This window comes from Perissodus microlepis, chromosome 18, assembly GCF_051167445.1.
Source record: "Perissodus microlepis isolate ML-2025 ecotype Zambia chromosome 18, ASM5116744v1, whole genome shotgun sequence".
Classification (NCBI taxonomy): Eukaryota; Metazoa; Chordata; class Actinopteri; order Cichliformes; family Cichlidae; genus Perissodus; species Perissodus microlepis.
The window spans coordinates 30482752-30504011 of NC_140478.1; the positions used below are offsets into that span (position 1 = coordinate 30482752).

Here is a 21260-nt window from a genome sequence, read left to right on the forward strand (position 1 = left end):
GCAGAGTCCAGAGGAGAGCTGCCTCCATCCTCAAAGATGCCACACACCCCCAACACAGACTGTTCACACTTCTGCTTCTGCAGACGAAGCTTCAGAAGTGTGAAATCCAGAACATCCAGACTCAACAACTCATTCTTTCCCACTGCTATCAGGCTTCTGAACAGCTGATCTATTTTTGAACAGTAATAATAATTTTTTGCACATCAGGTCATCCTGCATATAAAGCTCATAGCTCTTTTGCACACATCTCTGTTTCACAGTTCAATATTCTCTTCTTTTTTGTCTTCATTTATTTATTTGTACTATTTGTATTTTATGTTCTATTTCTATTGTATATTAATTGGCATTTGTGTGTGGACAGCAAAGAAAGAATTTCGTTGCACAGAAAAATGCCTTTTTTTCTTTGGACACCTGACAATAAACACTTAGAATCTTAAAGAAAAAATTCAGGGAAGCAGAGGCATATGAAAAGTAAGTAAAACAAGATGTCCATAACTGAGGCTCTAGAAACTGCCAAACAAAGACAGCTCTGGGAACTATAGTAGTAATATACCACGGAAGCAGAGGCCAAGAAAATAACGTGTTTGGATCCAAAGATCCATTCAGTGTGTACACTCAGCTACAAGGGAAAAATGTCACAAGGGCAGACCAGAGGGAATAACAATCAGGATGCAAGATACCTCCAGAAAATAAGACAGGTGTTGAGAGCAGTGGGAATAAAATCCAACAGTTCAAGCCTGTACCCTTTCAGTTTATTACCCAGGTTAAACTGATTACCATCACAGATCTGACTTAAAAACAAAACAAAACCAAAAAATCTGCCCACAGTTAGTGGTTAGCACTATGGCCTCACAGCAAGAATTTTTGGGGTTTACGTTGTTTAAATCCACCAGCTGGCCACGTGTCTGCATGGGTTCTCTCTGGGTATTCCTGCTTAATCCAAACGTCCAAAGACATGTCTGTGTCTCTTTATATGTCTCTCTCTATATACATATTTAGCTCTCAAGTTGTTTTTCCTCTTTTTTTAAAATATTTTTTTTTAACGGCTAGCCTTTGTTTTACTTGAGTTTCAGTTCACAATTAAAGCTTTTTGTTGTGAAAGATTTAGCCGTCCTTGTATAATAGGAACCGTTTTATACACGGTAGGTGGCAGCGATGCGCCAGATCAGAAAAAAAAAACCCACCACGAAAAAGAAGTTCAAAGTTCACCAGGAAGTCATCCTCGTGTTTTTGTGGTGTAGTTACGGCATTGAGACAGGTGCGCACATACCAGAAAGTGGTTAAAACACTTTTTTCGGACAAGTCATCTCATTGAACAGGTGAGTAAATATTGGGGGAGAGTCGGTGGTGGTAATGTGCTGCTGTCGTCATCGTCACCGTTACAAACGTATGATTTTAGCTGCTGTTAGCTTCAGTGTTTGCGCTGAAATGCGTGAAATTTCCGAGCTGGTTTCTGCCCAGTACGTTTATTTCGGAACAGCGCAGCGCCACCGTGTAAACACTGAATGTTGTAGCAGCTATTTTAGATTCAGTGTGCGTGTAGTATCGTTAATAATCTGCGTGGTTAGGTAAACACGTGACTTCACAACGCTAGCCGGCTAATGGCTAGCTCCGTATGCTAACCTCCTAGCTAACATCCATCCATTCAGACGGGTCATTAAAAATAGTGACGTCATCACGTGTCTGAAAAGTAAATGTATAAACATTACACGTGGGTTTTTAAAAAAACAAATATATACATTTTATGGTTATCACATAAAACAACGGTGAATGTTTGTACGTGAATACGTCGTTTTTTCAGTTAATCTTGCATTTAAAATTCAGATTTTAAGGGCTAATTTTAATGGTATCGTTAAGAAGCATCAGAAAGGGCAAACAAAACATTTGTTAACAAATTAGACATAACCAACTCCAGAGAACCAACTTTCTTTTAAATAAAATTTTTACGGCTAAACATCCCTACATTGAGACGCCTGTGATTTTTTTTTTTTTTTTTTTTTTTTTTTTTTGTGCTATATGCTGAAAGTAAACCTACTTGAATCCCCAGGTCCCCATGGCCTCATACACTTGCATCAGCTGCCGAGTAGCTTTCGCAGATGGTGAGGTGCAGCGTGCACACTATAAAACCGACTGGCATCGGTACAACTTGAAGAGGAAGGTGGCCGACATGCCCCCTGTCACTGCTGAAAACTTCCAGGAACGTGTCCTGGCTCAGAGGGCCGCTGCTGACCAGCAGCTGACCGATGCATCAGCCACTGAGTACTGCACCATCTGCAACAAGAAGTTCTCCAGCGCCAATGCTTACCAGAACCACCTGCAGTCCCACAAACACCAACAGGCCGAAAAGCAGACCCTGCTCGCTGCCCAGAGGAGAGTGGAGAAGATGAATGAGAAGAACCTGGAGAAGGGGCTTAGTGATGAAAAGGTGGATAATGACACAAGGAATAAGGCCCTGCAACAGGCGCTGAAAGAACAGCAGAGATCGAGCCCTGCCAAGCAAGACCATGCACAGACCTCACAAGGAGCAACAAAGCAGAGGACTGAGAAGCTGGATAAACCTCCCAGGATGATGTGGCTGGAGGAGCAAGCCAAGAGGCGAGAAAGAGAAGAAGGTGGCACAGCTGGTGAAGGTGAGCAGATTAAATGAAATAAAAAGCATTTCTCAACTGTCTGAATGTCCTGCCGCACCCACAGAACATTATAAACTGAACGTTGACATCAACACTTGCACTAAATTTAGAGGGGGAAAAAAAGCAGTGAAAATGTCATGTTGTCTTAGTTTGAATGTATTTCCATAAAAATGTTGCAGAAGACTGGGAGGATGTAGATGAAGATGATGAGGGCGATGATGGCGATGAGATGGAGGCGGATGATGAAGAGGAGGTGATGGATCAAGAGGAAGGAGAGTCCACCGCTCTGTCTGACACCCAACCTCCCGCTCTACCCGGCTCCATCCCCGTCACTGACTGCTTGTTCTGTTCCCACCACTCCAAGTCCCTCATGAAGAACGTCACACACATGACCAAAGTCCACAGTTTCTTCATCCCTGATGTGGAGTTCCTCGTAGATCTGAAGGGCCTCATCCGTTACCTCGGTGAGTTTTGACTGTAAAATTGCAGCAGCAAGGCTTGTATTAATATAATGGTGTAGTTACAGAAAGATGTGGTCAGGATTATCACATACATTAAAAATAAAACATTCTTTTGCACATGAATGTTTTTATCTTTTGTGCTCTAACAATTTTTTTACATTTATTTGTTTTACAGGAGAAAAAGTCGGTGCTGGGAACGTGTGCTTATGGTGTAACGAAAAGGGGCGTTCATTTTACTCATCAGAAGCAGTACAGAGTCACATGTTAGACAAAAGCCACTGTAAGCTCTTCACAGATGGCGATGCCGCCCTGGAGTTTGCAGACTTCTATGACTTCAGGTAATAAAGACATTTAACCAGAGCCTCTCTTTAATGTTTAGCAATTAGGGGTCCTTTTTTGTTTAGTGGGAATGGATATAATGCATCTTGCTTCGTTAAACCCATCAAAGGCTCATTGATTTTCACTTTTCTTTTGCCAACAGGAATAGTTACCCTGACAGAAAAGAGGGGGAGGTTGCTGAAATGGATGATGAAGAGTTGGCTGATGACAAGAACCTGGAATATGACGACGAGACGATGGAGCTGATGCTCCCTTCAGGTGACTTGACATGAGATTAGTTTTTATAATTGGAGATCCTGGTCAAGTCTTAAATGTATGTAAAGGAATTATATGAATGCTTGCTCTATAAGCCATAACTCTAAACTTTTCATAGCTAACATAAAAATCGGCACCGATTTGGTTTTTAGTTGGTAATGGGTCACATAGATTCAGACCGCAATGCTGATTGTCCAAATTTAGATATATGCTGTGGTGTATTAACAACAACAACCATTCACCTGTGAAATAATCACATATAAACAATAATTAATATTTGTAGTCCTTTTGGTCAGGAATGTTGAAATAAATTAATTTGCAAGACTCCACCATTGATTTTTTTTTTTTTTTTTTTTTGATAGTTTGCTCCGTCTGAAGAATGAAAGTTACTTTCAGTTAACAAGCTGTTGGAATTTGGGGGTTTTAGTAAGAGAAGAACACAAGAAAGATGTGATAAATTGAGATGGGTGGATATACTGATTCCAAAAATAAGGAATTAAGGCACATTCTGTAGTTTTAATCATATCTAGTTCTATGAAAATATAACCTGTTCAGACCAACTGCATCAGCTCATAATATCAATAATTTCATAATCATCCCTGTCTGAAATGCTGTGTACATTCTAAATTTACAAATTTGGAACCTATTAAAAACAACAGGCAACATTTTAATGGGTTTAGTAAATTTGGAAAATAATACATATAAGTATGTATTAACTTTGCCATTTTTGTTGGGATTTTTTGGATAGTAAAAATATTAAATAACTATTACTAAAATCAATGAAAGGGTGAGCCACCAGCAGTACATTTGGATAACTGCTTACTCACTGCTAGCCTCTTCTATTTCCTGTTGATCTTATCTTAAGAAGAAAAATAATTAGCACTTTATCGTTGTCTGATTTGCCTTGTCCGACTGGAAAAACATGGCAGAATTGATTGCTGCTGCAGAACTGCTGAGCAAGTCTTTCTTTAGATTTCTCTGTTGTAACAGAATCCATGTCTTTGCTGTGTGTTTCTTCAGGTGCTAAGATTGGCCACCGCTCTCTTATGAGGTACTACAAACAGCGGTTCGGAGCCCAGCGAGCGGTGGTTCTGACCCACAATAAGAACGCCGTTGGCAGAGTGCTCCGGCAGTACAAATCCCTCGGCTGGGGAGGAGATACAGGTAAGAGTCTAAACGCTCGTCAAAAAGCAGGATTTCATTTAGTTAGTAAGTTTTGTCGCAGCTTAATTTATGAATCACTTTTATGACTTTGTGACAGTACAGCCTGCTTGTTCAGCAATGAGTTGTCGACCCTGTTTCCAGGTCAAAGCCTTTACTGTGTTAGCTTAGGCTTGTGACTCCTCCACATGCTGCGTAGACTGCGTGCGCCGTTCAGCAGTCATTCTACCCTTGGAGACCATTACTGTTAGCACTATTCTTTTGTAGCAAACTGAGCTACAAGATGATGATGAAGATGATGGTTAATCAATGATGTTACTATGTCTTAAAAATGCGATAGAAGAAAATAATGATTCTAAGTGTTAATAGGTTTAGAAAAAGATGTAGCTGTGGAAAGGTTTTTAATAAGAAACATGATTTTCTATAGCGCAGAGCTGAATTTCCTCTGTTTATCCAATCATCTTTGAGGATCTTAGTCCAGATCATTATTCATTGTTGTATCGTTATGCTACAGCCTGCAGCATTATGATTTTTAGTTATTAATCCTTCCTCAATTCTTGTAAATAATACCCAGGAACTCCTGGTAGCTTCATTATTCAGCTGCTGTTGGTGATAAAGGTCAATAATAATAATTCCATTTATATAGCCCGATAAAAACAGAGAGCCAAACAACACACAGCTATACAATAGAATACAATACAATACAATTTTATATAGCACATTAAAAACCAGAGGTATGCCAAAGTGCTTCACAGAACCAATTAAGAGCAATAACAGATACAAATACAATTAAAGCTGCAAGCAGCGTTATGAGGGCCCTCGCACCCCGGCGCAACGAGCCACGCCCAACACCTACAACCAGCATGTCCGATCTGATGTCACATTGATGGAATTCATGCATTTAACCACCAGCTAAAATTTCATCTCTTTCAATCATGATTATAGTCGTCCCACTAGGTGGCGCTCTAACCATTACTGACAAATGGCATAACAAACATTTCCGAGCTCGAGTCTCATCATGCCTGCGACCTTTGGGAGAGATTGGACATTGTGTTTTAGGGTGACAGCAGATTACTGCTTTTTGGCGAGTGTTTGAAACTCCACGTGTCGCCATGACCACCCCGTTTCCCTGAACGTAAAAAGCTTCGCAATTTAACATCACAAAGGTCTTTAGATTCCACGCACTGGAGATCTCGTCAATCTGACGAAATCCCTTGGAGGAGTTCGTCAAAATACGGAGCCTGAAAAGAGGGGAAAATGTCCCCAAAAGTACACATTAATTTTAAAATGGCCGACTTCCTGTTGGATTTGGGATATTGCTCCAAGAGACTTTTTTGTACATCTTGATATCTTCTATAAGCTTTCCAGGTTTCAGACTCATAGATGAAACACAGAGCAGGGGCTGATGTTTTGAAATTTTGTAGGGGGCGCTGTGGAGCCATTTTGCGCTATTCAATGAAAATGATCACAAAACAAGAGCTTTCATCACATTAGAGGTGTGCGCCAAATTTCAAGACTTTTTGAGGGGCTTGGAAAGTTTAAAAGCCACTTCATCTTTCATGGTGAACTGCGTTGCCATCAGGGTGCGCCGTTCAGTTTAAAGTCACAATTTTCGCACTGAAGGGACTGATGGTAATATTCACCGCTTTTGAGGTGGCCATGATGAACCTGTGAAAATCAGTACAACAAAGTGTAAGACATGACATTTCCTGTTCCAACTAGGTGGCGCTCTGCGTATTCCTGACAATGGGCATATCAATCTGTTCAGAGCGGGTCTGGCATCACGCCTGTAAAGTCTGGTACTAATCAGACTGGATTTCATTGAGTTATACTAATTTGTTTCTTCATGGCGAGACATCAATGTTCGCCATGCTGCTGGAGTCACACCCTTTCGCGAAAACTCACAGTTTTCACTGTAACCCAAGACCAACTCCTTAAGGCTTTCCTGGAGAATTGAGGAGGTTGCAGATGTCATCCATCACAATACTGTATCCCAAAGTGTAAAACATGACATTTCCTGTTCCCAAAAGGTGGCGCTCTTCCTGATGTCAAATGTGGCAGTTGAAATATGTTCAGGGGTGGAGCCTTATCATATGTGTGCTCTTTGGTCCAGATCGGACAATGTATGACAGAGTGAGAGGCAATAAGATTTTCATGGCGAGTCATCGAAATTCGCCATGGCGCCACGGCCTCACCGTATCCCGAAAACTCAAAATCTCCGCAATTTAACATGGCCCACGTGTGTAGTTGACACTGACCAAATATGAAGTTCATGCAATCAAATCCCAAGGAGGAGTTCGCAAAAGTTCGAGGCACGGAAATGGCAAAATTAGAGCCAAAATGTCACCTTCACTTCTAAATTGCGGACTTCCTGTTGGGTTTGCGTCAATGGGCCCACAGACTTTTTTGTTCGTCTCGGAATGAAACATGTGTGCCAGATTTCATACATGTAGCTCAAATGATGTGTTCGTAGGGCTGCCTTTAACAACGCATAGGTGGTGCTCTAGAGCCATTTCCCAGTGCTCATATGTAAAACAATTAAAATACGAAATTTTTCACCAGACCTGATGCGTGTGCAAAATTTCACGAGTTTTTGAGCATGTTTAGGCCCTCAAAAAGGCACTTGTTTTGCCTGAATAATAATAAGAAGAAGAAGAAACGGAGCAGATACAATAGGGTCTTCGCACTCTCAGTGCTCGGGCCCTAAATGGCAATATATTTGCTAACAATAAATCGCAGAGCAGAAGATCAGTGTCAACACAACAAAAAGAACAAAAACGCCACCTTCTGGCACTATTTGGCAACTGAGCTTTACAGTTTAATTCTGAAATACGCTTTTACTCCCCAAATTACTGAGTATTAATATGATTGCTTCCACTGATGTCAGTGCTTGGATGATTATCATTAGGCATCAAAGTTGGACTGGCTCTGCACCAGGACTTGTACTGAGCCAGTGGGAAAGGACTGCCAATAGAAAAATTCATGCAAAGATTCCCCCCTTAAAACGCAAATGGCGATGGACCGAGGAGGTGCCCAGTAGTTGTTATACAATCTAATATTTTGTTGGACCACCTTTAGCAATGCTGCAGACAGGCAGGCACACGGCCCCTACCCTCACTAACAGCTGAAGTAGTTGATGTTCACAACACTGAGCAACACTTTCCAAATGTATATGTATAGTTCTTATCCCAGTTGTAGTAGTTTAATTTTTTTTCTTAATTGTTTTCTTTGCTTGATGCAGACTATTAGTTTGAACCTTCTGAAACAGAATAATCTCTTTCCCACAATCATGGAATATGTCGTCCAACATGTTTTGGTTTTTTTTTTGTGTGTTTGTTTGTTTGTTTGTTTTTTTTAACCCTCCTGTTATGTTGCGGGTCAGATTGACCCAGAACAGAAGAGATGTCACACGTCATCTGCATCACTACAGAAAACAAAAAAAAAAATAAATTATAAAAGAAAATTGTGAAATAATCAATACCAGTGTTTCTGACACTTTTGGATGAGTAAATTTGCCCCGGGTCAAATTAACCCAGGAGCATAAATGGTGTTCCTGGAAACCAACATAACAGGAGGGTTAAATGCGAAGCTCCTCACTGCATCAGTTAGGATTGAAACATATTAGTCACTGTTAATTATGTGGTTCTTACTTATTTACTAAGTTAAACCCATTTGTAAACAGATTTGGTAGCTTTGCTTTGTTTGGCTGTCTTCTGTGGAACAAACTAGACTATTATGCACAGATAGGACCAACAACAGTGCTAGCTGTTTGAAGTTAAGCCACACATGCACAAATGATTAACTACCATTATTTCAGTCATATAACATTTATATTAATGTATAAAATGTCAACCTTTTTTGGAGTGGTAAAGGCATTTAAAAAAAAACACTTTTGCTCAATATTTGCAGGGACATATTGAACAATTATTTAGCATCGAGACTCATTTTGGTAAATTTCTAAGGAGTTCCACAGAGCATTGTTTGATGGCTTTAGATGTCGTTGGCTTTGCATGTTTCTCCCCTCTTTGCTGCACACTTTAGTGGCCCTGCTCCATGCAGCTCATCGCAGACTGTCCCATTTGGGCTGTTAAATAATAGCAACAATTTTTAGCTTTATTACTGTGGCCAGAAGGCGAACGTGTTACATTTGACTTGCAAATAACAATGAAAATGTATATTTTAAGACAAAAAAATGGTCACAAGAATCACTTATGACAAAATGTTAGCTTTACTGTTTTAATTTAAATTTGTGTCATTTGCTGCTGTCTGTAGTCGATGTGACCCCTTGTGCTCATTGTTTATCAAATTTTAACTGTGAGAAAACCGCTGCGATTTGATATTCTGACACACTGCTCACAACTATGTTACTAACTCCCTCATCTTTCTGTCTCTTAGGTAACAGTGCCCTCAATCAGAAACAGAAAGACATGCAGTATGTACAGATGATGAAGTCCAAGTGGATGCTGAAGATGGGCATAAGCCACAACACCATCAAGCAGAAGCACTTCAGAGCCCAAGTTATGTTCTAAACTCGGACTGAATAACAGGACGGAGCTAAATGAGAAATGGACTGGCAAGCTCTGAAGTTTAACATCTTCACTAACTCCAAGAAATCAGGCAGATGTCCTTGAACAGTGGTAGGAACAGAAATCGGGCTCGTCAAACGCACAGACTGTATGAAAAGGATGGATGTGGCCATTGTGTCACTCACTGGTTTGTGAAGTCTTGTTTTTAAGCCTCAAACACAGAAAATTGTCAGTCACACTTTTAAGCAAGATGTCATAAGTAATGTGTGGATTAGACCAGGAAACCAAAAGATACTACATGGTTATACTCTGGATCCTTATTTATCACAGGGTAGCCAAGACCTCAAATTATGTTCTTCTTCATCAACTATTTTACTCTAAATACGACCGAGATTCCCAGAATTTAAAATGTTGTGTTAAATATGAGTTGAACCCAGTGAATGCTCATCAGAAAAGGTCATAGATAAAGTGGAAAAAATGCAGGTTTCAAGCATTTCTCCATTGGATGCACTCATCTTTTGTGTACAGCCTATACTGAAAACCTGATTACAGTCATTCTTTGTTGCGTTTAAAGTAATGCACTAATGCCAGTTTTGAGGTTTGACGATTGCAGGGAATCTTTGATGTGGTAAATCTTTATCTTTGATCTTTGATAAAGCTTCTTGAATTTTTTAGAGCCTTTAATTTACTTTGGTAAAAAAAATAATCTGTCATCTCTCAAATGCTGCTGTACAAAGTGCAGGTTCTCTGTAAATTTCCTTGAAATCGTGATAGAGATCCTGGAAGCTCTTATCGACTTCATTTTGAAAACAGCCAGTTTGAAAACAGATGAAGGACACGAATCACACTTATGAGTTCTTTTTGAAATTATATAAATCCTGTAAAAGCTACATTACATAAATGATAAGAAACTGTTTTAATACTTTGGACAAAACTTATTTAACTGATAGGATTTCATCTTTGCCGTTCAACATGATCGGAACCAATTCAACTAAATAAATGTTTGATATTTACCGCATACATCGCAGTCTTCCTGATGCAATGTTTCCTTACTTTTTATATTTTGTGTTTAAATAGAAAAAAACTGAATCTTTAAAATCAGCATTGTTTTGTTTGTGCTTAAATCAATCAACTCCTCATCATTTCAGAAATGTGAAGATTGCTTCGCTTCCAACTAGATGAAACAGGCCCTTCATATGAGACATACAGTCAGGTGCATACGTTTTGTACAGTTACCACAGTGGATTTTGAAGCAAAAAAAATATTTATAGTTGGGCAAAAGAATGATATATCGTGATAACGTCAGTCTGTCTGGAGGTTTCTTCGTCTTAATAGCGTTCTGTTTCTCTCACGTCCCTAATTGTTGTTCGGGGATCGTCTGATTGTTGGGGGTTTTCAATCTCAGAAATCGGGTATTTACATTGGAATATAAAGTGCCTTTCAGCCAATTGCTGATGTAAATGGACACTTATGCTACTTCAACATAATTCTGTTCACCTAAATATTTTGAAGACAGCCTCTTAGGCCCAAGACTAGTCTGAAGATCAGAGCTTCTTCAACAGCAGGACGAGGACTTATGTGGTATCGTACAGGTGATTGCAATGTTGTGGTTGACTGATATACAACTATCATTAAGTCCAGTTCACACCAGTGGTTGAAGTTGGCAGTTATGACATATTTACTACCACATTTCTCTTCTTTGTTTCCCATTTATGTTTTTCTATCATTTTTAATTCACCACAGTCAGAGAAGCAACACCTCACTTCACAAGTATGTACTCTTATCAATGACACTTGGATGCTTGTTACTATATTTATTCATTTTCATTTATGAGAAATTTGAAAACACTTTTTTTCCTCACTGTGACATTGCAATTTTCCTCCCATGATCACTCTGCTGCTTTCAGATACGTCAGATTTATCAATGACTCTGAGCCTCGTGCAGATGATGTAATCGAAAGCCGATTGGGCTTCGGCAGGATGCTGACCCACCGCACTGCCACATTAATGAGCTCAGTTACTCCATTTGTTTGTGGTGCTCCACTTTATCTTTGGCAGGCTCTCCACTTCCTTTCGCCGGCTGGGAGAGTGTTTGCGGCTCGATGGTTTCAGGGGTTTAGGGCTCTTTGCCCGTACAGCACACCACTGTTTGACATAGTCGACAGGAAAAGCAGAGGAGGAGGGGCCATGCAGACTGGCCGACGGCGAGAAGGAGACTAATTGATCAGGATGACGTGGAGAGGGACGGGGCAGATGGCTAAGAAGCGTTAGCACTGTGGAAGTCATTGGAGGAGGTGATGCTAACTAGACAGACTTCTTTCTGATGGTTGATACAAGTTGTTTTAGAAGCTGATGATATATAACACGGTCTCATTGAACATTTTTGTGACAAATCTACCTCAGGGTGTTTTTGTGAAATTAAAATGGAATTAAATAAACCAAATTCATGTAAAGACTCCTCCTCCCAAACTAATTGGCAGCTTATTTTCATTAGGGGGTGTGTTTTTTGTTTCATCCGCTTAAAAATTGAGTGATTAAAGAGATTTGAATGATTGGATCATAGCTGGGCTTGATTATCTTCCCCCTCACTTTCATGGAAATAATTATTTTTAGTCATGCTGGCAGCATGGCTCCAGGACAGCAGTGTCCATCAGCCTGTCCACCAGTTTAGTCCAGACTGAGATATCTAAGATCATACTGGCACTAAATCTCATGCAGATATTATTTTTCCACAGAGGTTGAATCTGATCCACTTTCACAATTCACAGACGTTTCCCCTCGCACCATAGTGAGACTAACATTTTTTGTTTTGAGTGAAATGTCTTTGGTATTGGATGGTGTTCCTTAATCTTTCTCACTCTCAGGATGAGTCGTAGAACGTAGCAATTATCTTTGAGATCAGGTCAGAATTTTTGTTTATCCAATAATTATTTCATAAATGGATATTTCTAATGATTCTCCCTTCAGTACCAACAGTGTTTCAGTTGATATAAAAGGTGACAATGAAAAAAAACAACATACGGTGTCCTAATAGTGTGTTGGACCAGTACCTAACTCCATAACAGCTTCAAAGCTCCATTGGTTCCTCAAGTCTCTGGAACTCTAATCGATGGTGTACGCAGTTCTTCCAAATGATATTCTTTCATTCTGTATGTTTAAGTTGGAGAGCGCTGTCGGGCACTCCCATCTGTGTTCAGATATGTTCACATTATGTTGATACTCAAACCCCATTGCTGGAGCCATTTTCATTTTGGATGAGACCCCTCCTATTAGAATAGAAATGTTTTATCACTTTCATCACAGGATAAAAGATGATCACTCAGAATACCTTTGTATAGATTTGCATAAGAAAAGTGGAGCGAAAAGCATGCTAGCAAAATCCCCCTCCCAGCAAAGCAGAGTGACAAAATCCTCTCACTGTACCTTCACCTGAAATAATCACTGGTAAATGTAATGGTTGGAAATTATTTAGAGTTGGACCTGACAGTGAAACCGATGCCATCATTGGGTAACAATGTCTTGGCCACACTGTAAAACACTCAAGATGGAAAAACCTGACAAAAAAAAGGATTTCATATTGATCTCTTATATCTGATGTAAAATGCATCAGTCTATAATTTGTTTGGCATAGCCGAAGCGGTTTATGAAAGTCTGACTTATCAGAACTGTGGTTTTAAGACAAATTGAATTGATCCTTTTTGATTCTATGGATCGTAATTTGCAAAATAACCATATTGTTGTATTAAATAGGACTTATTGTCTACAGTTCATTATGTGTTAAAAAGTGAAAAACTACAACAGGAGTGCTATGCTAGAGATGCTCCACCTAGCATCGTCTCCATAGCCTTTATTCTCCCACAAATCCTGACCATAGTAATAAAACATAAGTGCATTTATTAACCATTTAAAAGCTTATACTGAGGCTGCAGAATGGCTCTAAAAATAGTTTTGTCAATCAGAGGTCAGCTCAAGGCAAGAGTTTCGATTTCTGTCTATTTTAGATGCTATACGAGTCAGCTGTTAAATCCCTTGCAATACTTAAAACTGTCAAACTTTCTTTATTCATTTATGAATTTATTGCAGCTCTTCTGACGGAATCATAACTTTAATAACATTATTTTTCTTCTTTCTCCTCAAGACAGCAAATGTGACTTTTTACAACCTGGCAACAAAAAGGATTTCATGTCTTGTGTCTGATATGGTGATTACTTGTTTAGCTTAAGTAATTAATGAATTTCTGAATTATTAGAACTGCTGTTTTTAGACAAATTATAAAATATTTACAGACAAAACTAAAAATATGAAAGAAAAGTTGAGTTTCTCCTTCTGAGGACTTTGAAAAATTCATTAGGAAGATGGGCGCCGCACCATCAGGCAGAAGGTTAAACTCAAAAGTAGATTCAGAGACGGCCTAAGTCACCACCCCTCCTAAACACAATGTGTTGAGAAGCAGTTCACCCGGCCCTCCCTGCTCTCAGCACGATCCCGGTCTCCCTCTGAGCCCTGGGGACCTGGTATTGATCGGTGCCTCGTAGGTAGTGATTGGACATGAGTGGATAATTTCCTTTGCTGCATTAGAGTCCATTACTGGCCTGCTCCCCGGAAAGCGATAGACATCCTCAAAAAAAAAAAAATGAGAGAGAAGATTCTTCTTGGAAAAGCAGTCTCCAACAAATGATTCGCCAGCTGAGGCTCCTTGAACTTTATTATCAGGTCCATTTGGAGGATGATAATAGATACTGGGTAACAGCAAAGGAGGATCTGGCATTAACTGAGACGTTTTCTGTCCTTTTCTCAAGCCTGGGGGTGTTGTGTATGTTAAACAAGAAAAACAAAGATGAAATAAAGCTGATATATACAGACACAGAATTATATTCATTCAGAGAAAGAATCCAGCTGAGTTTTAACCTTTACAGACTTCCTCCCACGGAGGCCGAGCAGGACTATTCTCAGCTTGAGAGTCTCTCTCAGAGCTCCTTGGGAGCGTTTGTTTTGCTGGGTGAATCATTACTCATTGCCACCGTGACATCCTTTGTTTCATTCTCCTGTTTCTTCTTACTCACTGGGATCCTTTTTCTTCACGTTAGAGTGGAAATTGTGAAGCAGCAAGGCTCTATATTTACTAAAAAAAGAAAAAAAGAGGGGTGGGTAACTGCTGAATGAGAAACATTGATATGCTGAATATGAACACAATACACTCCCACAGGGGCATGAAACACAGAAAAAGGGCTTACACTGACAACTACTCTGGATTGTCATGCATGAAATTCCAACGAGCTTCTCCCATATGGAAAGTCTTTCCTTTTTTTGAAGAAATGGTTTTGATGACTTCTTCAAATTTCGTCCAGCTGGTTAGATATTAAAATGAGGTTCACATTTGAAAATGTCTGTTTTAAATAATGATGTATGTATGTATTTAAAGGTTTATTTAAAGCTTGTTATTTTTGCAGTAGTGGATTAAAACTGTTACATAGAAACGTATTGAAAAAGCTTATGTCTCAGCCCAGGCTTCATCTGTGCTGTGGAAACTGAGCCAAAATGTTTAAACTCCCCCTCGGATGGCAGATATACTTATAAGCAATAATGCAGATTGTAGACTAAGACCCTGTGTTAGATTTAAATCAATAACTGCCCTTTACAATTTATAAAGAGTTGTATCCTGCACAGAACAAATATCAAGTCATCTCCAAAACAATATCTAGAAACCAACTCATTTAACCCACCAGTCTCAGCTAACCTGAACTGGCTAAATTCTAGTAAAATACTTCAGCTTAACTTCATGACATTATTTGTGATTTGCTCAAATTTGATTTGAGGATATTTCTTTGCTGTTTATTTTTAGCATGTAATTAAAGATAATTACACCACCTGCTCGTTATTTACATTTGTTTTAAGCTTAAAGCTTTATTAAAACTGCAAAATTTCTCAGTGTGTAGAAGGAAATGGGGTAAACCTTTAGGCATTACAGGGATCTGAAGCAGACATTAGATTTATTGCTCCTGTAACATCAGATACCCCATTGGTATCCTTTTCTATTCATTTCTAAGGAGGCTATCTCACCCCTCACCTGTATATAAATGACATCAAGGGTCTAAGTAAAGATCCATAAAACAAATACTTTTGTTTTATGGACACCCTGTGATCACCAGAGTGCAAGAACGTGTTAAAGAAGCCTGTGATACTAGTACAAGTTTTTCACATAACTGCATATAATTAACATTTGTCTCCCACAAACTCACAGAACCCAGCTTTAGTGGATCTATAAAATTAAAGGTAAAATAAAGTTTAAATGGCTTGTTTCAGGTAATAGATTATAATAGTATAATAAGTCACATTTAATTTCTTGTTAACATACTGAAGTTTAACTTTAAGGCCATTAGCTGGCTGTTAGAACACTTCTTCACGTGGCCCCAAAACAACCATCAAAAGACACTTTCCTATAATGGATACTCATGGAATAACTAATGAAATGACCTTACCCTGACAAATGCTCCTTAAATGCAATCAGGACCTTTAAAACAAACACTGTTTGTGACTCTATCATCACCAGAATCCAAGATCAAGAAGTGAGAAAGATTAAAGAACACCATCCAATACCAAAGACATTTCACTCAAAACAAAAAATGAAAGTGACTTGTGCATAAATAACACTTACAACCACACCTTCTTTAGACTATTAATGGCTTCCTGTTGTTGCACCCCTAAATTCATTATCAGCCACTTTGAGATCAGGCTTCAGCCTCCTAGGAAACTGTGTAGCTCTGTTTCAGATAGTTTTTGTGCTCTTGGCTCTGCATGCTGTTATTAAGAGGTTGTATCCTTAAAATTATGACACAGCTCTGCATGTGCAAAGTTTTCTGTTTGGGACAAGCAGCCAATAAGAAAAAAAACAGTTGAGCATTAATTAACTTTACCTCATTAAAGCATTAACTCATAAGTTCCCTTTAAATGCTTCTTTTAGATTCATTTTGGATAGGTAAGATTATTAACCACACGTTCCAAGCAGAGGACACCGGAATTCACCATGAACCACCTTGAGAGAACCACAGGCTCAGACCTCTACGACACTTAATAAGTCTATCATTTACAGGCTGAAGTTCCTCTTTAAGTCTCAGAAAGATTTAAACCACCACCACTGATAATGATGGCATTTGTAACCCAGCAGGTGACCCCTTTAACACAGGGAGGGTGCTGTGGGTCGCCACGTCTCAGCACATAAAATATTCTTTGTGGCAGGCGGGCGGACTGGCCAAGTTGCTGCTGCTGTGAGTATGATGCTTCTCATTTCTTTCTTACTGCTGGCTGTGCTGAAGTAGTGCCTGCCTGGGTCTGGAAACTTATGTCCTCCATCATATTAATGGGATAATAATGTGATTGATTGGTCATCCCCCGGGGGAAATGGTCTTTTCTGCTTCCTGAGAGTGCACGACTCATCAGAGAACTTACAGCTGACTTGAAGTGGAGTCGTGCCCAAGAGCCCCTCAGCAGGGTGAATGCCCGGGTTGGACCGCTCGGAAGATTGTTTGCGTGCCGCTACTCTGTTGCCATCGGCTTTATCGGTGGGGACTAAAGAGGCGGAGGAGGAGGAGGAAGGGAAGTGGGGGATTTGGGTGCTTCAGGACGGCTGAGTCTCGTTGCGATGCATGGAGGCTGCTTGGAAATGCTCCCCGGGTCTCCGGAGCGCATGAGGCGGTTCCAGCCGAGCGACGGTCCGCAGCAGCATCGTGGGCTTCCTGCGGCTCAACTGCAGCTCTGCCAGGCTGTCACGCTGTAGGTTCCGTTACAGGAGGTGCACGGCTCGGTTCGGAAGCCACGGAGCGGAGTTATTTTCGCCGAGAGCGCCGTAATCAGGGAGCCTGAAGGCTGCATCGCGTCCCTGCGTCGCAGTGGTGGTGGATACTGTGTGAGCGTGTCGGGCGGCATCTATGCAATTTATTTTCGACTTTTCATTTTATTATGAGCACAGAGGAAGGAGAGGCGGGTCCCGCGTGTGGGGAGGCGAGCGGAGGTACCACCATACCTCACCGCCACACCTGGGAGGAAAGCGAACCTCACGGCTCCCAAGGACGTCCGCACCCCGACGATGAGGACGAAGCCCTGGGAGGAGAGGAGGGAGAGGGGACAGAGGGCTGCCGGGAGGGCCGGAGCTGCAGGGACGCGTGTGGGGGTGACACAGAGAAATTCACTGTGGAGAACAACGAGGGGAATTTTTCCAGTGAGGACGGGGCTGTCGGGGGGAGATCTTGCAAGCCTCAGACAATGCATTCAAACTGCAGCAGCGAAACCTGCATCCCCACTCCCAGCTGCAGGATCTGCTTCCAAGGCGCAGAGCAGGTACATGTGGTTTTTAGCTTACTGATGCCAACCAATGTGTGTCCAAGATTGTGTTACCAAATGTGTTTGTAGTGTTGGCAGATTAACAGCCCCGGTTTTGTGAGTGGTCGAAGTTGAATTAAACTGAAGGTGAGGGCTCGGTCCTCGCAATGCTTGACCCTGATTGGCTGAATGTAGCAACTCTTCTAATTAAAATTAGGTAAACCTGCCGAGTTTATATCCTGCTGGCTGGCCTGGTTGGACGGATTTCAGTAGCGCAGAGAGCCAATCAGAAAGAAACAAACACGCACACACACACGCGCACACACACACACACACACACACACACACACACACACACAGAGAGAGAGAGAGAATCCGAAAGCTTAAAGTGTGTGAGCTTTTTAATTCTCTGAGATGTTACAGGGAAAAGTTTCGTTCAGTAACGCTGGACCTGCTGCTGTCCGTGGTGCTGAAATCACCAAGGGCAGCAATTCCAAAGTTGAGCACAAGTACTCCTTTAGAAGTCCTCAAGAGCCAGTAATATTTTGCCATTCATCAACTGACTTACCGGTGGATACAAAAAAATCATATCATAATTAATTAAATCCCATAGTTAATTAATTTCAATTTCCATTTAATTTCCATTAAGTTATTGCATTCTAATTAATTAACTAATTAATGTATCATAACTCATAAAGTACAGCTGCATTGTGACGTATAAGATTTTATATATTATAATGTATTTGTTAATAATTGCCAGATCTTACTGTGTTTAGTAGTAAAGGATTAAAACCTGATCAGGGCATCAAACACTGCTCTTTATTAAATGTGTGCACTGGATGTCCTCTGGGGCCACTGCAGTGAGACACCTGTTGCAACATAACCATTTTCACTGCCAGCTCCTCATACATATACTTGGAGCAAGCATTTTTCTTTTAACATTTTGACTACATGATATATGTAAAACCGATAAAGCCACCATGGCATTTATTTATCATTTACAAATTTTTTACCCACCAACACAAACTCTTATATAATATTTGCCCTTTGAGGGTCTAAAAGATGTATAACTTGACTCCAGTAGCTTTCAGAGCACATTTATACAGCAATGCTATAGTAGATTCAGTGAGCATCAATATCTACTGTTATACTTTTAGTGCAGGTGACAAAATTCAGGCACAGGTAGCCTTAGAAAGGACTCTTGAGGTCATGAGACTGGTACTGCTGAAGCAGTTGAAGCTGTTTCTAAACACAACCCAGTGTCTTGTTGCAGTTCTGTTTAAAAAAAAAAAAAAAAAAAAAGCCTGAAATCACAATGACCCAACCACATGCCATTTCCTCCATGTCTATAGTGCCTGCACATAGCTGTTCCTGCATAATGTTGTTTGTGTTATAACATGAAGTCAGAAGCTGCCAATATTTATCTTTTTACCAAGTAATAAACTAAAATTTTTACATACTGAGACTGAATAATTCATCCTTTTATGGATGAAGGATCCCAGCCTTACTATGCATCCCACTGACTGGAATTATAGGCTTAAAAACATAACTGTAAAGTGTGTGTACTTATATACACACACACTTTACAGTTAGAGGAAAATGTGTCTCTGTTGTGGTACTGGCAACACGATGTTGATAATGTGTGGGTTAATTTTATTTATTTATTTATTTAATAAGGAAATCCCACTGAGATAAAATGTTCACAAGGAAAAAATGACAGGCATACAAAATATAAACATATTGTATTAAAAATGCAACATGAAATGCATGATATGCAGATATTCACTACATGGCACCTTTAAATCCAGAGACAGATGTAAGCATGTTTAAGTTTGATTCTTTCTGCAAGTATTTCATTTCCAAGGTATTTGGTGAGATCCTGTTTTGAAATCTCCAAATCTGTCAAAATCATCAGCACATCAGAAACAACTGTTTAGACACACACACACAAACGGACACACAGACACACACCGGTGCTGTTTCCTCTGTGGTCACTGATGTCCAGCCTTAAAGAATGCAGTGGTGAGTCAGAGATTTTGTTTCTCTAATAAATCTGTATAAATAAAGAAGTACAGATGAACAATATGCTGAATCAATGTTCAATAAAAGTGAGGAGGTGGCTTGAACATACATTATATCACCAAATATCACCTTCAATCCTCAAAATAGCTTCCACATTTGTTTTTTCAACAATTAAAACAAAATCTATAAATTGTATTTTCTAATAAGAGTGCCAACTTGTACATTAAAGAAAAGCTTGTCATTTATCCATATACCTTAATACTTGTATTTGTGTATTTTTAAATTGATTTACATCACATGTAAAAAAAAAAAAAAATGCTAAAATCATCAAACCCTTGCGGGCAAGGTTTTTTTAAATTTATTTATTTATTTTTATTTATTTATTTATTTATTTTAGAAAACTCTAAACTTTGATTTGTCAGCATTTACAATCAGTTTTGAATGTACACAGACAGTGCAAAATTACAGCAGTTTGTAATGAGTAAATTACAGCACGAAGGCCCTGAACTGCTTTACAACAGAGGGAGTGTAATTTAAACGACAGTCTCGTCAGCAAAAAGATGTATTCTTGCTGAAATATATTTTTTTTTGTAGTATTAAGATAACTTCTAAAATTATAAAACAAAATATGTCCTCAAATGGAAGCCTCTGGGACACCTTTAGTTATTCAAGTAAATCAAATTTGTGCATCTAGACAAGAACATTGACTAAACATTGCTAGTACTATGTCGTAGATTTCCACTGGTGGGTTTATTTTCAGGCATGCCTCATTTCAGAAGCCAAAATAGTGCAAGCCCACAACCCATGATTTTTATCAATAACAAATAAATAAAAATCAACCAAACATACAGACAGAAAGGCTGAATTTTAGTAAACAGTCAACAGAATAGCAAACTTTTATTTGTCTACAAAAATAAAGATCAACAGATCTTCATGCAAGATCCTGAGCAGGGTCCAAAGTACGAAAAATGGATGATAAAAAGTTCCAGGTTCAGAGGCTAAAGTTCTGTTATTGTATTTTTGTAACAGGAAGGTTAAATGAAAACTGTTCAAAGTGCAGAGAAGATGGTAGATCCCTCCATAAGGACTCAAAGTGTTTAGCATTTTGGATTGTTAGCAGCTAAGTACACCTTTCTGCCACGTGTCAATAATCTCTAATTCATCCAAATAACATTTCTATTAATCAGTTTTTGTGTTTAGCTGCTTCCTTTACAAACACACTAAGAAATCAAAGTCTTCATTTAAGAGCAGCTTTCTTGAAGGAGATGGTAGATGCTCCAAAACTATTTATATCCTGTTTTATGGCACTCATGAAACTTAGAGCCATGTTTGTGTGTAAAGTGCCTTTCAAACACTCAAATAAATTAGCAGTGCTTTAAATGGGTTGTAGAAATGCATTAAAACACAATAAACTGAGAAATAAAAGCAGATAAAAGATAAACATGATGAGCATTATTTTTGTAAGGGTGGAGGCAGCATGTAGATCATGAATGAAGTCCAGTATAATACATTACATTTTATTATTGTTTGAGTGAAGCTCCTGTTATAGAT

General features: G+C 39.5%; 2 protein-coding genes across 2 annotated transcripts in view; both read left to right on the forward strand.

Annotated features, from left to right (window-relative positions):
• Nucleotides 1-1185: 1185 nt before the first annotated feature.
• On the forward strand, nt 1186-10392 carry znf622 (zinc finger protein 622). Its single transcript, XM_084913699.1, has 7 exons — nt 1186-1319; nt 2048-2630; nt 2810-3094; nt 3267-3429; nt 3573-3688; nt 4706-4849; nt 9242-10392. Exons 2-7 carry the CDS (start codon nt 2054-2056, stop codon nt 9373-9375), a joined length of 1419 nt encoding a protein of 472 aa, XP_084769825.1. The 5' UTR covers nt 1186-1319; nt 2048-2053; the 3' UTR covers nt 9376-10392.
• Nucleotides 10393-16622: 6230 nt separating this feature from the next.
• Nucleotides 16623-21260, forward strand: part of marchf11 (membrane-associated ring finger (C3HC4) 11) — a 28242-nt gene continuing 23604 nt past the window's right edge. Inside the window, exon 1 of the mRNA XM_084913724.1 lies at nt 16623-17705. Coding sequence (XP_084769850.1) covers nt 17328-17705 — 378 coding nt within the window. The 5' untranslated portion in view covers nt 16623-17327. The remainder of the gene's footprint in view (nt 17706-21260) is intronic.

Excerpts from the sequence above, each read along its gene's own strand:
- znf622 (XM_084913699.1), top strand. The coding sequence starts at position 2,054 with ATGGCCTCATACACTTGCATCAGCTGCCGAGTAGCTTTCGCAGATGGT. Across the intron at positions 3,430-3,572 it reads GCAGACTTCTATGACTTCAG|GAATAGTTACCCTGACAGAA; the intron begins GTAATAAAGACA and ends TTTTGCCAACAG. Across the intron at positions 3,689-4,705 it reads GGAGCTGATGCTCCCTTCAG|GTGCTAAGATTGGCCACCGC; the intron begins GTGACTTGACAT and ends GTGTTTCTTCAG.